Source organism: Bombus bifarius, unplaced genomic scaffold (genome assembly GCF_011952205.1).
Source record: "Bombus bifarius isolate JDL3187 unplaced genomic scaffold, Bbif_JDL3187 scf7180000008178, whole genome shotgun sequence".
Lineage (NCBI taxonomy): Eukaryota > Metazoa > Arthropoda > Insecta > Hymenoptera > Apidae > Bombus > Bombus bifarius.
In genome coordinates, this window is record NW_022884495.1 from 682303 (window position 1) to 699978 (window position 17676).

Here is a 17676-nt window from a genome sequence, read left to right on the forward strand (position 1 = left end):
TTAATTTTATATTACTTTTTTATTGAATTATATATGATTCGTTTTGTTCTATTGGAACGATAAATAAATAAATAAATAAATGTATATATAAATACAAAATTTCATAACCGGCTGCACGTATAATGGAATATTACGACGCGACTAAATTGATTTCTAAAAATCAATATGCCACGATAGAGCTCTTGTTTTACGCGTTATTTCACTGCTTCAATCCCTAACAGGCTAATTTTGTCAAACATCTAACCACAATTATGTAACAAAAAAAAATGAATAGAAAAAAAGAAAAAACAGAAAAAGAAGAAAAAAAAATAATTATCCTATCGATGAGAAAACGTGCCATGAATCGTGAAACGAATCTGAAAGCAGTTAATTAAAGCGAGATGCAGGTCGGTAGGCGCGTAACAAGCATGCAATAAATGTTGACACGAAAAAGCAGATGAGTCACTGGAGGACCGTAGAGGGACCAGAGAGAATCGAGCACACTTTAGACCACTAAACCAGCTTCATCACGACCTCTCTCCGTCCTCTCTTCTCTTACTCGCTCCTATTCTCTCTTTCTCTCTCTAGCGACAACCAGGTGAGGCAACTAAGAACGAAAGGAATTCCTGGCCGCGCGACCTTGGTAGGTCGTTCGTATCCGAGTCGTTTACCTGGACCGATTTGCAAACGTTGATGGAGGTAACCGCGATGCTTCGACTATGGCGGACACGCTCGACCTCTTTCAACGAGACGTATCAAAGCACGCGAAGGAAAATACGCTGGGCAAGAAGATATCTTAATATATCGTAGCGTAAGCCGTAGAGGATATTTATTTTTCCATTCATAGCATCCGGTTTACGAGCACAATCGCTCCTTGTCGTATGAAACGCTGTGCGTTTCTTTACGGATATAATCGCACGCGCACGCGCGCGCATGTGTGTGAAGTTGGCGCCCCCAAGTGCAAATTTTCGTAAAACAAACAAACATTATTCGTCTGTTCACGATTCGTCGAATTAAAAATCCAGTTTGTTTGTGCATTATTCGAGAAGGAAGAAAAAAAGAAAAGAAAAGTTATCGTAGAATTAAAGAATTTGTCACGAGCACCGGTGTGAATATTTTTCGTTGAAGAGCAAGTGGCGTACGACTGTCTACGTTCGACCGATAAAAATGTTCGTTTGGCCACTTTCCAAAACAAAGTTATCAGCCACTGAGGCGAGTAATTTTCTCTAACGAAATTCGTTTTTATCTCTCACTGTTTCCAAGTTGTTGCTTGTCCCAGTTACGCCTGACAACCCGTATAAACGCGAGTTTAAACTTTCTTGTGGCCACCATTTTGCGTATTTGGTTGCAACGTCGCATGCGCAATTGCTTCGATATTTCGTTGGACCAGCGAAGCGCGCTTTGAATTTCCAACGTTGAGTCGACTGTTTGCAGAGATTTTAATCAGAGTGAATGAAAGAAATCGTGCAACGATATTCGGTGAATTTTTCGATTTACGGAAATTCCGTACGAGATGCGTATATACGCTGAATTGCGAATAACGAAGCACATTGGACACTTCGAAAATTCTAAACTGAAATTTCTGCTCGTACGGGGAAACAAGATATCGCGTTACAGGGAATAGACGGGGAAGCAGTAAAACGTCGGTGGAATATTTTTTCAAACCGCTGGTAAATCCACGACGTCTGATATCGAGTTTCATATTAGCACGTTCGATTACTATACGTCTGTTTTGTTACTTAGAAATTAGATTTTCTAACAAATTCGTACGCGCATCTTAGATAACATCAGAGGTGTTAACGTATATATTTTGAGTTTACTTTCTGTTAGAACAGCAAATTTCGTACGCATATCGTAGAACTAGAGCGAAACCAAAGAAAAATAAATCGATACCGAAAGCTTGTTTAACGGAGATTTATTAGTGTGATATAATCATTTAATTTACGGATTAAATTATACAACTTCCTGTGAGAAGATGTTAAAATTAAACGTATTGGTATCGCGACTATATATATGGTTAAGAAAATAGTTTTAGTTTATTGTAATAAAATGAAAGAAAAAAAAAAAGAAGAAAGGAAAAAAGGGAACTAAAAAAAGACCAGAGTAATAAATATCTCTCATCACGCACGTTTTCATCGAGACATAAATTTAATTTAATCGCGTTCGCATCGACAAATCGTATTCAAAATCATCGTTTGCAATGGAAGTGTAAAAAAATCACGTAACGCGAAATTTCTTCGCGTAATAAACGCTGATAGAGCAGGTGCAGAATTTCCGCGCCACTGATTCCATTAAAATGCTTATTTCCGCTGGAATGTATCGCGGTGGTCGGAACGAGCTGAATTTCAATGTTTGAATTTTCCAGGCGCGTACTATGTTCGATTTAATCATTTATAGACATTGATTATTATTATATTAAAATGCAACGTGCTGGAACTAACGCACAATATATATAATACGTATAATTCGTAATTGGGATATTTCCAAGATTGAATTGATGCAAATATACGAGCTGCAAATAAGAGAAACGCAGAAATCGGTATCACTCGAGATGTTTCGTTTTGTATTTCACGATTGGAATGAATTCGAGACGAGAAACGATTTCACCGAAGAAAATTAATATCGGAAATTGATCGTAGCGAATTGATATCGGAAGCGATGATTGCAAATCGATACAGTTTCCGTTACGATTTCGTATACAGACGAATCGAAAAATCTGCGAATCTGCTAGCTTCTCAGTTATCGACGGAGATTTGGCAAATGCTCAAAAATCAGATTTCTCATTTTCCAACGAGAACGCGTTGAGGTACTTGTAGATCGATTTTCTTTCAATTTCTTTGAATATTCTTTGATACCTTATATGCGTGGCAGTGATTAATTCTTGCGTCGAAAGGTTTGTTTCTCTTCCTTCTGTTTCTATTTACCGACCGTTCTCCGCAGAATCTGACAAAATCGTCTTTCTTTATTTGGAAACTGATCGAGTCCCACGCCGATTACAGGCTGTCGTTAAAGTCAAATGCTGCGCAACAAAATATCGATGCGTATTTATTCGCGTAGTATCATCCCCAGATACGAACGTGTACGCTCAATTTTGTGTCGATAAAATACCGGTATTTTCGTATTTTCGGCTGATCCTATTGTCCTCCTCGCTTCTATATCACCCGAAATATGGTAGATGTTACGTTTCGATAATATCATCAACGTTAACTTTACCAGGCCCGGTCGAATACGACTAGTTTCAAAATTTAATTCGAAATTTAATTCAAAATAAGAAATTGATTAATCGGATAATATAAGAATTTATACAAAGTTAGACGAATAAACGATGAGATATTTTATCATCCGAAACTTTACCATCCAATTGAATTCTTGTGTTCTTTGCGTATTCCATGGTTTCTGTGAGTAAAATAGTAGACTAGTTCGAAAGAAGGAGATTACCCGAGGAGATACAAACGCGAGGAAGAAACGACGAGGACGCCAGGGTTAAATATCAAACAAATAATTGTTTTCTTTTACCGATAGTCAAGAAATCACTTGTTCTCTGGACAGAGAAGCTGAGATGTGCGCGAAGAATACGATTTTTCGAGTCTCAGAGAGTGTCTTACTTTTCAACGATATCGTCTAATTGGGAAATAATTAAGAACTGAAGCCCATGTTGAAATTTTGTTCGTAACGTTAAAACGAAAATTAACAAAATCGTCCGTATAATTTCAGCGCTATAAGGTAAAACAAAACTGAAGGTACAACGAATGAAAATTTTCTTCTGAATTTTTATCTTTGGCTGTAAAAAACACATAAACTCGGTGTTAATTTTATTACGTTTCCGTCTGATATTTGGTAGATTTTTCCTTCTTCTTTCACTTTTATCAATCTGTGTGTAAGCTGACCACCAACTTATCCAAAGTTCCCTTTCGAATATTCGCCCCACGCGGATTTTATTCTTTTCTTTCAAGTCCAACGACATTTCCTATAGATGGTTTCTCTCGATCGTAAATTTTCCTCGCTAGAATCGGCCGCCGGTTCTCTCGATCGGCTCCGGACACGAGGGCACGATACTGGTCGTGATAGTAATTCTATTCCGAAATCTTCGAATCAATATTTTTCGTTCTGGCGGCTGTACGAATCGAAGCATCGTCTCGCTGAAAAATCGTCCTTTTATCTTCCGTCTCAATTACGAGGGGCAGCAATTAAATCTACCCTTTGCAAAAATAATTTCGTTCAACGTATCTACGTTGGCACGATCGGTGATTTCTCCGGAAATATCGAAGAAACGAGGCGGAAAATGTGTTTTTCCTCGTCCGTAATTACACGCAGCACACTGTACGTACCTTAAGAAGGATGTAATGCGACGACAACGATCAACGACGACGACGACAACAACAACGACGAAGACGACGACGACAACGATGACGATGACGATGATGATCAACGAAATATTTATACGTAACGATCGTTATATATAGACAGCGCGTAAATATAAAATCGAGGAAAAGAAGACGATCGAGGAAAGAATCCGCGGTATCAAAGAACCCCTCGAGCCGGTTGAACAATTATCAAAAAATTATCTGGAGCGTGTTAATGTGTCGGCAACATGTAAACGACCGGTTACGCAAAATCCAATACGTGACATGCTGCTTGAATTCATGTCGATGGAATTAGCTTACCGGCATTCCTCTACCGTCTTTGAGGGTAAGCACACGCAACATGCTTCCTGCAACTATTTCAATCGATACGCCGCACTCGAGTGAAAATCTTGTGGAAAGTCCGAGCCGCGTTTCCGCTCGAAATCGTTCGCTCGCTCGCTCGTTCGCTCGCGCGGATCTTCGTCGAGTCCGGAACCGATACGAAGCGTATTCCTATCGGGTGAACAAAACTCTTTTCGCCGCGGTTACGAGCGTAAAGATCGGCGAATACAAAAAAAAAAAAGAAAAAACAATAAAAGAAAAACGTTAAACGTTTTGCCGGATACTTTTCTTCTTGAAATTTTAGTTGTTCGAATTTGTTACTTTATCCTTCTTTGCTTAATAATTTTTTTAGTGTTTATTTAGTTTTATATACAGGGTGGTTGGTAACTAGTGGTACAAGCGGAAAGGGGGTGATTCTACGCGAAAAAAGAAATCGAAAATATAGAATAAAAATTTTTCGTTCGAGGCTTTGTTTTCGAGAAAATCGACTTTGAATTTTCGGTCGGTACGCGTGCACTTTATCGCGTCTCGTTATAACGCATCTCACTGTAGATCGTTGTCTCTGTGGAAAAATTTAAAAAAGAAAAAATAATTGTTTATTGTATATTTTCGACTTCTTTTTTCGCGTAGAATCATCCCCTTTCCGCTTGTACCATCAACCACCCTGTATATGTATATTAGATTAATTGGAAAGTTCTGTTTATAAATTTTATTCTGTATTTTACTACCGAACGAATATAATAAATAATGATGCTATTTTGTTACTTTAGACGAGTAACAATTGTTAAAAAATTACTCAAAAGATTGCTAAGAGACGGATCTTTTTATTACATATAAATACAATTTTTTTTTAAAGCAAGTTTTTGCATCAATTTGGAAATTCGAAGTGATTCGTTGGAACAAATAGTTCGACGAGCTTCGAAGTAAAAGGTTAGACGAATGGGGTAGGTGTCTTGTCATGAATAGGCTAAGGGGGATGTTATAAATTGTGGAAATAGCGGTGAAAATATTCCTGAACCCTTTGAAAAAAAAAAAATAAACGTTTATTTTTAACGCGGAAGGGAAGTTCATAAAACATGGACAACGCATGTAATATTAGAAACACGATGTTGCTGTTGCAACGCGTTACAAATTCTCCAGCAAATCGAGATATTTGATCAAATCGTGTACATTCTCGTAATTTCCGCGATTTTCTTTCTATGAACGAGATACGCGGAAAACGATAGAAATCTAACGTCTAACGTCTAAAAATTGAAGAATTACTTGAAGAAACTAAACGGAAGAAATAAATTGCCAAATATCTGTGACTCGATGACATACGCAACGAAGTAGCAAAATATAAATGGAAATACTTGGCAATTTAGCAAAAAATCTAGAAATTACTTGGCAAAAATTTCACTCGACGAATCGATTTCTTTTTTTTTTTAAAAAAAAACGGAGAGATCGATAGAAATGTTCTAACGACAAAAACTAAGAGACTCTTACAGAATGGAAAATAAATAAATAGGCAAGATAAAAATATCTTTGATTGGTTGGCACTAGTTCTAGGGGTGCGTTGCGTATCTTCATTAGGACAAGCCATCGTTGTCGTTCAATGACGTTTATATTTTCAATTATATGTACAAGCGTTGATTTAACATGGTTTAACGATTTAACGTGATTATTAGACACCCTTAAAGTAAAGACGATGTTCTTAGGTTCAAACGAATCCACGGTCAACGGGATAACTCTTGGTACAATTGAATATGTTTTGAAACTCAAAATGACGTTAGCTGTGACGCACGGTATCTTTCTGATTGATTGACCAGACGTTGTGTGTAAACTCTCCAAGGTGATCGTAAGAATAAAAGACTGACACGATCACACTTGTCAATTGCCTATCGATAGGGGTTATCGACAAAATTCCAGGCGCCGTTACTAGGCAGACCCGCGTAGAGTCGTCACAGCTCCTTCCCCGGGGCTCGTTTGTTAATACAACGTGTATCCCTCGATATTGGTACTACTACTGTTAAGTAAAACGTTCATCCTGTGACCGTGGCTACGTTCGGCGACCAGTCGTGTCACCTGGACCCCAAGCCCACTGTCACAAACCTTGGGCAAACATAATCAGAACGTATCGCGACAACTACTTCTAGGTTCTATTATTTAAGTACAGCTAAAACGAATAGTTTGGACCAAAGTATTGGGAATCTTGCCAAAATTCGAAAAGAAAGGCCCGTTGTCCCTGCACCTCCGACACGTACGCACACTGTATCGTAGACTCGACGAATAAAAGTACAGTCGATTTGCTTTCCTTGAAAACCGAAACTACCAGATAGACAGAACTTTCAAATCGATCTAATACTCGCGAGCTTCGAGCCGCATTTAAAGTAAGAATACGCTTGTGATGAAACGCATGCGGAACTCTGCTGTTTTACGGAATCACCGGTCTGCTAGATAGCTAATTGCAGGATCCGATCGAAAGCAGGGAATTAACATTCCGCGGGTTTGCTTTAGCTGGAAAGCTTATTTTTAACCGGAGCTCGTGTTAGCCGGCAACGGAATTGAATTCCTGTTTTTACGCGACGCCGAGAGAGCGTATTTCCGATACGCCTTAGGTCCATTTACGATGGCTACGAAAAAGTATCTCCGCGTTGCGCTCTTGTTGCTTTCCAACGGAACGTTCGTCAAACATTGGCTTGGTAACTAAATGGTTGCGGATTTTGTCATTAGATGGTACTGACAAAATCCGCAATCACTTAGTTGCCAAACCAAATAGATTCTACGTTTCACTCTCGCGATACAGAATTTTTCGTTTGGCAATCGCGTGAAAAAGGTACTATTAACGTGATAGTACTATCGGCTTAGTAAAAGTACTATTAGCGTAATATATTTGAACTTAATTAACCCTTTGCACTCGAGAGGCGACTGTCAGGCACCACGGCGTTCCGAGTTGCAACTCCAGTGGCGAGCGAGAAGCGACAGTCCCTGTTTACGTTAGATTTCGACATCTGCGATTGATGGGTGCAATATTGGTAGATAAATTGGTTCCTTAGTTGTTTGCGTTCTTTGTTAGCAAGCGTAAAGCGTTAGACTTTAAAATAGAGATCAAATATTTAATCCCATATGCCTTCGAAGCTATGGTTCTGACAACGTCTCCAAATTTAGTTTGGATTCGACGATCATGGCAAAGGTATTATAGTTTAGAAACCCTTAAAAACTGGTCTTCGCAAGTGAAATTAGCTGAAACGAAGATGAACTTGATTTTCAACTGTTGAAAACTGAAATTAATTATATTGAAGAACGCATCTTGCTGAATGGTTTATAAATTATCATAAAAAAAATACGGAAATTAATATTACGAAATCATATTTCCAAACGTGTAAATATAGACAAATTATTAGAATATAATTTTTTTTGCGAGTTAACTTCTATATAAAATCATCCGGAGTAGCTGCTACGCCCCACCGAAAAAGACCTCCAGTGCAAAAGGTTAAGCATGTACATATACAGGGTGGTTGGTAAGTGGCGGTACAAGCGGAAAGGGGGTGATTCTACGCGAAAAAAGAAGTCGAAAATATAGAATAAACATTTCTTTTTAATTTTTAAATTTTTCCATCGAGACAACGATCTACAGTGAGATGCGTTATAACGAGACGCGATAAAGTGCAGGCGTACCGAGCGCAAATTCAAAGTCGATTTTCTCGAAAACAAAGCCTCGAACGAAAAATTGTTATTCTATATTTTCGACTCCTTTTTTCGCGTACAATCACCCCCTTTCCGCTTGTACCACCAGTTACCAACCACCCTGTATACACATTGTGTACGCTAATTAAGTTAGATATTAAAATAAGTGTATCAGTTTACTGGATAAGATAAAGAATCGTAAAGCTGAGTTGGCAATCTTATCGGTTTCAAGGAACCTACGATATGTACCAGTGTCTTCGATACAGTAGGAAAGAAGCTGAAGGAGGCTATTTACATTCGCTTATCGTCAACCAGGCATTCGGAAGATATTGCATAATCGTGTTAAATGATCCATAACGACGCAAGATACGACATACTTTTTTTCTAATATTAATACGCAAAAAAATATTGTAAAATGTTAGTCTAACAAATTGCAGAATATTACGTAAGTATAAGGCGATAAAACGTAGAACGAGCGATGCGATAAAAAGACATTTATTTCTTCGAAATATCTTCTTCGACAGATTTTAGAGGAAAAACATGTTACCGTATCTTAGATCGAAATTTTATTTTCATTTATCAACGCATAGACGTAGAAACGTCATTTTTACAAACACACAGTTAATTCTTCAAAGATTTATCGTGTTTACTCGTTTAAAAAAAAAAAAAAAGAAAAACGTGACCAACTTTGAAAAATGCAACTTCGCGCGTTCGTATCTTACGAAAATAATAAAGTGCAAATGTAAATTCCAACTTGAGATGTACGCGATATACAATGTGACTTTTTTCCAACGTTCTACGCCTGGCTATAAATAAAAAATGTTTAAATATAGCTAGCTTACGAGTATCAGCCTACTCGTGCATAGTGAATCATAGAATTTGCAATTTAAACTTTCCAAGAAATAGAAACCTTGCATAATACGCGTCTTTTTTTCTCTTTTAACCGACACAAGCTTACCTACTATGCCGAAGCTACCACGAAGCTTCGATGTTTGACAAACTTATATTTTAATTTATCTGCAAATGTGGTTATCGGTGTTCCAACGAACGATTTAAGCAAAGTAATTGAGAACAACGCATCGTACTTTACACGAAAGATTCGTCTAATTGTGAAATTAAAAATTAACAAAACAGAGTTAAATCTTTAACTAGGTTTTTTCTCCTTTTGCACATGTAAATACAATTTAACATATTTCTAACGCAACTACAGCTACGTGTATATACATATATATTTCTCAGACATCGTCAAAGTAAATTTAAACGATCAATTATCTATTAATAATATTGGCAACTAAGTGATTACGGATTTTGTCATTAGGTGGCATTGACAAAATATTACTATTACGCGCTGTACAGTAATTTTTTAGCAAACGTATGAACATTTGGTAAATTTCTACATCCGCAAATTTCCAAGTTGGTTTCTTCAAGCAAGACAATCGCTACGCTAGCGCTGTGTCTGGCCACGGTGCTAATGAAATTCGAAAATAACGCGGACAGCAAAATTTCCTATGGCAAGTAGGTTGCAGTACTTTTGCCAGCCATCGTGCGTTACATTAATTTTGAACGTGTAAGACGACGACGAGAGAAGCAGAAACTACCGATGGCTATAAATAAATCGCTCGATGGCGATCTAACGGTGTAATATCGAAATACGATTGTGCAATTTACAAAGCGTAGGTACACGACTGTGTGACTTTCCAACCACGTACACGCATATATGCTATCGCCAGCCAGTGATAACGAAGATTTCCATGCACAAAGCCTAAGTAAGAAGAACAGGTCACTTACAAATACAACTTTGTCCTCGATTCCCCTGGCCGCGCAGTCCAATAAAGAAGAAACTGTACAACGCATTTCTTCCCGCGTACGAGCAGAATTTTATTCCAAGACTCGACGTCCGCGATTTCTTCGCGGAGTCGTGGAAAACCAACTCTCTCTCTAAGCTCGTTGTTGGCAATTTTCTAAGATACCCGCGTCTATCTGGAAACGCATAATCGACAGGCAGAGCGTTACACGATCGGCGAACGTTCCCGATCGTCTCTCGGAAAAATGTAAAGAGAATTTTCCGATCTTGTTGCTGGTAAGCAACTAGAATCGCGAATCGACCCCGCGTGTGCGTAGATCGCGCGATCGAGAAACTCAGGACTTGGTGGTAGCCACGAGCGTGCAACGGCCCTAAAAATGCCTCGTAACGTGTCGCAAAGCTTCTAAAAGGGAAACTGTACGCGCGTGCTAACTTTCCTCCTGAAAGACGTGGACGACGCACCGTTGCTACTCTGCGAACCTCGCGAACTCTGTAAATTTGAAGAAAAAGTCACGAATCGACCGATGAAAATTCCCTCCTCGCCCGGCTGAAACACAATTCCCTGGCGATCGCGATCGAATCCACGGTTTACCTGGGAAGCGGAAGTCGATGGCGCAACGTTTGAGAACGCGCGTCGCGAAGAAAGTCATCGCGTTGAAGTTTTCGTCACGGACGACCGAGTTCCGCGGCATGCGGTTACGAGATCGAGCGGCTGGAAAACGGCGGGTGCGTAGTTTTCCTGGAACGGCGCGGCCGGAGAAAACGACGGAGGATCGCGAAACAGGGACGGAAGAGCGGCGTTCCTTCCGTCGTTCGACGCAAACGAGAATAGACTGCGGTCGCGTCGCATCGAAAATAGCCGGGCGGAACGTAAATTTTGATGGCGCGCGCGCCAGTGTCGTAAGTCGCGCCGCTAAAGCGGGAAAGTGGGTGACTTACACGGCCCACTCAGGGTCAAGAGTAAACGAAGACGATACTGGGTTAGGCGAGTTCCGTGCCGGCTGACTGTTCAACTTTTAAATCGTCAGACACGAGGAGTACGATTCGAGGAGTAAAGCTAACGATGACACGAAGCGTTTTTCAAGCCTTCTGTCGGTCGCATTTATGAGAAAACAGATTATATTTGTTATAAGATCGTAATCTCTACGTGTACATGTTTTATTGTTTATCGTAGCGAAGCTTAAAGGCTGCTACGATCTTTGTTTGCATAGGCGTGCGTTTACCAGAATTAGATGTTTACTTTTTAACGCTAACTTTACCAAGCCGGATCGAGTGACCGCTTCTAAAATGTAGTTTAAAACTCTACACATTCGTCGTCACGAAGGATATATCTTAACAGACACGAAGATGGTGCCCCATTGGGGGTAGCCACCCACATGATAATCAAACAGATAAAAAATTCTACCAAATGTCCAAATTGGACAAATTGTGAATGTGAAATTTTAAATAAAAAAAAAACACATTCGTCGTTATTTCTTTTATCCGTCTTAACTTTATGCTAATTCTCGTATCATCCGATTAATCAATTGCCGAATTTTTATCCATATAGATTACACGAAGGACGAACGAAAGAGATAACGACGAACGTACAATTTTAGACTAAATTTTGAAACCGGTCGTTTGACCGGTTCTGGTAAGGTCAGTGTTGTGTTGCCGAGTGACTGTACAATGATCGGCCGATCGTTCGACATTGTACGAAACGTAACTGATACACGTACCGATGCTCGACTGACATCGATCGTGAGAGACAAAAACGCATCGTCGAGGCCAACGACGTCGAATAAAAATTCATTTCGTGTAATTTCAGCGACGAAAGCAACCGTTTTCCATTTGGTTTGGAAAACTTCGATCGAGTAGCTATGGAGATAAACGTATCTGATTAATTTTCGCGATTTATCTCTTATCAAATGTATACGCGTGCCTAAGTATACGAGAAAGACGAAAGAAATGGATTTCTGCTTGTACAGAAAGGCTTAAGAATAATTCGTTCGTAACCTCGATCTCTCGTAAGATGTTTCGCCATCTCCGGAGTTAAACGGAACACCCTGTAGATCAAAATTGAAATTTCACTACGCAATAGAATTACTCGTCTTTCGCGTCGAGCTTTTCGAATCGAGTCTCTTTGTTCGATCTTTTCCAATATTCTCGTTGATTCGCGAAATTACCTGAAAAGAGATTATTCCAATTAGCAGGCTACTACAGCTAGTGAGATCATCTTGTTATCATCACTTTTTATGGTAGACAGGCGTAATACGTGATTCAAGCTGTGGCAATCGGAGCATGCATACGTTGAAAGCACTTGAAGGTGACCATTTAATGTTTGCTTAGCGATGAACACTTCTTATTGGCCTACTAATGTTGCTTGATTTACAGGTTTAAATAGATTGAACCTATTCGTACAGTGTTGAAGTAGTGCGCTGCAGAGACGTAATATTCGCCGCTGAAATATCCGTTTTGTCATCGAACATTTGATACAATTGCACAATGTAATATGATCGAAAAAAGTCGCGAACGAGGTGTATCGTTCGAGTTCCTGCACGTTTCTTCGACAATCTTTAAATAGTTCGAAACAGAACACATTTATGTCGCTTCGATCGAAAGGGAATTTTTCTACTCTTTGAACTGTATCTATTCCCAATAGCACGTTGAAAAAAAAACAGGATAAAAAAGAAAAAAGATAAGGAAGAAAGAGAAGAAGAAAAAGAAGAAAGGACTGGGTTGAGAAAAAAGCGATAACTCCGGCGAGTGCACGCAACCTGCGGGAAGTCCTTGGGATCGTTACGGAGAAGCAGAAAAAAACGAACTGACCCGGAAGCTGCTGGCGCGTCAAAGCAGACGGAAGCGGTTGAGTATAATTTGCAAGAAAGCAGCAAGTCGAATTGCACCGTAAAAGTGACCCGTTGCGGTACGAGTGCACCGAATATCGACTTTCGACCGAGGCAGAAGTAACACACGCGATATACTCGACGAGATTACGCTTTAACCCGGTCTGGTGTACTTCGCCATTGAGCAAAATTAAAAATTGAAAAATCAATTTTTAACGTTTGCGAGAATTAATACGGTGAAGTATATCGAAGTATATTACAATATAGATAGTAACGATATTTTTAATATTTCTAACATTTTTTGGTATTTCTTAATAACGAAACGCGATATTTGTCGTAGGATATTTCCTATCTCCCTTTTTTCCATATACATTCCCCTTGTGTAAATATTCTACTAACAGGTTTTAATATAATCTCCTACGACCGGAATTTGCTTTGCTTATCAGAGAAAACCACCAATATGATTACAGTTTCTCAGATTACAGTGCTTCGGGTCGAAAACTGGGCACGGACAAACTGATCGGTATAATTGTATAGTAATAAAATACGTTTTGGATGGCGCGGTAAGAAATGAATCTGAAGAAATGATTTAAAAACACGATCGACAAAAATACAGACGCGAAAATCTCGAAAGAAATATTTTTTAGATATCTTGTCATCTCTTTCGTTAATTCTAACGAGCAGCCTCGTTAATTCTATTCTTTGCTTAGAAACGTACAAGCGTTTGCTGATTTATACAGAATTATACAGAATTTAATTATAAAATTACGGATGAAAAAAAAAAGCTGTAGCGAGGTTCTATTCTTGAATCAATAAAATTAAGCTACGAATAAAATGGAATTAAGCAATGGAATTGATTCTTAAAAATGAAATCCTTTTGTGTTACTTCGGAAGCATTTTTATTCCCAAATTATGTCTTAAGTAAACTGCGAGTTAGATAAAAAAGGAGAAGGTTTTTCTCAACCGATAAAAGGATTATCGCGATTAATTGAAACGACGATATCTGAAATCGGATAATTCGAATAATAAATAATTTGAATTGATAATCTATCGCATCCCTCGGTAGGTGATTTTTTAGTCGTTAATTTATTCTTATTATATATTTTTTATTCCTTATTTTAATAACACTCGTGTCTCATTGTTACAAATCGATCAAAAATTTCAAACACTGATAAGCTACTATGAACTACTCGACGAGATACTAACGACATAAATATTAATTTATTTAATTGCTACGATATGCAAAACTTCGTAATAGCGTATCTTAAAGAAATTTATGAATTTCAAAATATTTACTAGAACACATATTCGATTTTGTTTATTCAATTTCAATTAGAAATATAACAAATGAAAAAATGAACCTGCTGTCAGCGTACAAAGTAGGTATATTAACTGAAAATAGTACGCGTAACTTTATTCTATACTGTTTCACCATAACTTCTTATTATACAGAGCTACTTTTAAATAACATTTTTACACGAGATAAAGAAAACGAATAGATTGAATAAATGCACTCGTGACTCTCAGATTACGCTAAACAGTATAGTATTCGTTGCTGATTTATTGACTGTAATAAATGAATGTCAGGGGGGAGCATTATTTATTGTCACGATAACAATGTGCTATTGTACCACATATTGCGATAATTTGATCGTCCGTAATTTTATTTATAGATACGTATTTCTATTAACTTCCATTTTATGCTTGTGCATAAATTAAACTAGGTACGAATTAAATTAAAAGTTTCATTTCAAGAATATTCGTAGAACGAACAACGTACATAGAAAAAATAATAATGTTCAGCTGCATCTATTACTCTACGATTTCATTTCGTTCTTTCTGCTAACTAAACCTCCAAACAGACTATGCTCGTCAAAGATATAATTGTTAAAAAAATATATTTGTAATATATACAGGGTGGTTGGTAACTGGTGGTACAAGCGAGAAGGGGGTGATTCTACGCGAAAAAAGAAGTCGAAAATATAGAATAAACATTTTTCGTTTGAGGCTTTGTTTTCGAGAAAATCGACTTTGAATTTTCGGTCGGTACGCGTGCGGTGCGTTATAACGGATCTCGCTGTAGATCGTTGTCTCGATGGAAAAATTAAAAAAAAAAAATCCCCCCTTTCCGCATGTACCACCAGTTACCAACCACCCTGTATATTTACAAAAGAAAGAAAAAAATAACGTCAACGTATATTTATTAAAAAAAAAAAAAAACAATTTGCCGTAGGAGAAAGGGGTGACAGAAATATCGCGTGTAACATCTACTTTACATTCTGCAAGTTTTGCAACCAAATTCCTATTTCTCCGCCAAATCCTGAAATAAACTACTACTACTACTATTACTCTTACTATTACTGCTACTATCACCAGAAATTTCACTATGAAGCAACGAACAAACAATTCTACGAATAGCTTCTGATTATTTTATAACTGTCGTATTCGGGTCATCGAAAGTTTTACGATATCGAATATCGTAGCGTGCGAGAAAGTGGTTGGAGTAAGTGATCCCCAAATTACTGGAAGCCATGCCATCATTCCTGTCTCTATTATTATACATCATGAAGAATACTTATTCTATTTGCATTATCATTGTTGCAGAGTTCCGTGAATCAATCGCGTCGATGAATCGAACGACGTGAAATTAATATTGCCCTGTTGTTTACGTGAAAAGATAAACACGGTGTCCTTGAAACAGTTGAAAAGTCGTGGATACCATTACGCTGTATGTAAATGCTGTATACATGTAATTATAATTTTAATATAAACGACTATACGTCTGCGATCGTTTCTTCTATCGTTCTTTAATTCGGATAAATAATTTAAAAAGGGAATTTATAATCGAGCTTGGCATCGCGTTATACATATAAACGTATAATTACGTTACTTTGCATAATGCATCGTTATAATTTCCGTACAAGTGTTTATCGACGGAGAGAATTCCGCGCTATCGACTTTAAAATCAACGCTAGCCTCAGCCAGTGTTCCTTTGTGAAAAGAAACTTCGGTTTAGTAATTCCATGCATAAATTCCACTTCCGACCGCACGGCACACTTTCCGCGCCAAGTTTCCTATCTACGTGTGTTACAAAATACGCCCACGTTTCGATAATATGTAAAGGAGAGGTGTCGCAATGATAACGTTCGCCTTATCGCTCCTTACCGATTGTAATTAAACGCCATGTGAACTAATGGAAACGCGATACGTATGCACAGATCGAGCCAGTTCACTTTCATAAACAAATTCTGTCGTAGCCCGATAGAAAATACATTTTTCGCTCGTAACATGTAACTTCCTTTGTTTGTAAACAAGCGTACACTGTATCTAACCTGTTAAACGTATTAAAAATTTGTGGAAAGTTATAGAGCGATAGAAAATACTTTATAAATCAATCTGTTATAAATCCGCCCAACACTAACCTACCTTACCAGACCCGGTCAAACGACCGGTTTAATTTAAAATTGTACGTTTATTGTTATCTCATTTGCTCGTCCAAATTGATGTACATCCTTATATCATCCGATTGATTAATTTTTCAATTTTTGTTAATATACAGTTAAATAAAGTTAAATATTATTCTCGATACTTGATACGAAGTCTAATATTTAATAATTCATGTAATATCGATATCGCGTTAATAGGTATTCAGTACACATTAATGCAATAATGTTTTGCGCTGTTCGTTTGTCGTGTTATGCATACATTTTCCTGCAAATGTAAATGTAACAATAAGCGTTGCAATAAGCGATTTGCAACGATATATATATAATACTGACATTTTATGAACAACGTCGAAAATATTACTGATCAAGTTTCATGAAAAAAGTTGCAGCTAGTAAGTAAACAAACATGGTGGATAGCCGAAAGAATATGGCTCGTCGTTAAGGTTAGTGCGACCAGACGCTATGGGCGCTTCGATTTGAGCAGCAGCCATCGGTGAAAATTTTCACGACCTCGAGCAACTTGGAAACGGTTCTCGCGACTACTTTGGCCACCGATATACATACACGTTATTTCAGCCAAGCAGCACTATCCGCAAGAATTACGATGCCTGTTAAATTACGAAAGACACGGGCAATAACATTCCTCGCCGATAATTACGGTTGCCATATTACGACTATTCGTTGTTACAAAAGATCCATTAGCCGCATCTGCATGAATCGCGTTCGCCGGACGCCTTCTTTTCCAACGAAACGTTTCTATTTTATTCCACAACGTTTCGTAGACGCACCTTGCGTTATCCTCTTAATTAATCTGACTCAAAGTCCGGCCATAGATGTAACGCCTTGCTCGTAAGAGCACGTAATACTGCGAAAATACACTATCATCGATCAGCAGACCGTATACACGGTGCCCGAGTAAATATACGTATAAACATTCCTGGATCCCGGTAATTCGAGCGATTCAATGCGTGCACCAGTGCCATTAACACGGCGCACGGCGCTAAAATACTTACCACGAGCCTCTTTAGGCCTTACGATTGTAACATTTATTTAATTAAATATATATGTATATATAGTAATTTTGAATGTTTATTGTTACGTAGAAATCTTTTTATTTTCGACAGAGAAACAGGAAATCTTCCAAAATCTTTCTGACATTTATATAAAAACTAATCAAATTTTATGTGTGTAGATTATATATACATATATACGCGCCATTATATACAAGTGAATCTATCTTATCTGCTAGCATACAACTCGTGTTTTGTATT

General features: G+C 38.0%; 1 protein-coding gene across 7 annotated transcripts in view; it reads right to left on the reverse strand.

Annotated features, from left to right (window-relative positions):
• LOC117209612 (arfGAP with SH3 domain, ANK repeat and PH domain-containing protein) overlaps positions 1-17676 on the reverse strand; it is a 56046-nt gene that overhangs the window by 36543 nt on the left and 1827 nt on the right. For 2 of the 7 annotated variants that reach the window (XM_033451827.1, XM_033451822.1), the window contains exons 1-2: positions 10727-10964; positions 4644-4696 (exon numbers count right to left, since the gene is read on the reverse strand). The exons of 3 other annotated variants lie outside the window; for them this stretch is intronic. In XM_033451827.1, coding sequence (XP_033307718.1) covers positions 4644-4696; positions 10727-10826 — 153 coding nt within the window. In that variant the 5' untranslated portion in view covers positions 10827-10964. Of the gene's footprint in view, positions 1-4643; positions 4697-10118; positions 10625-10726; positions 10965-17676 lie in introns of those variants that run through there. 2 more of the 7 variants (XM_033451823.1, XM_033451831.1) reach the window with 2 other exon arrangements.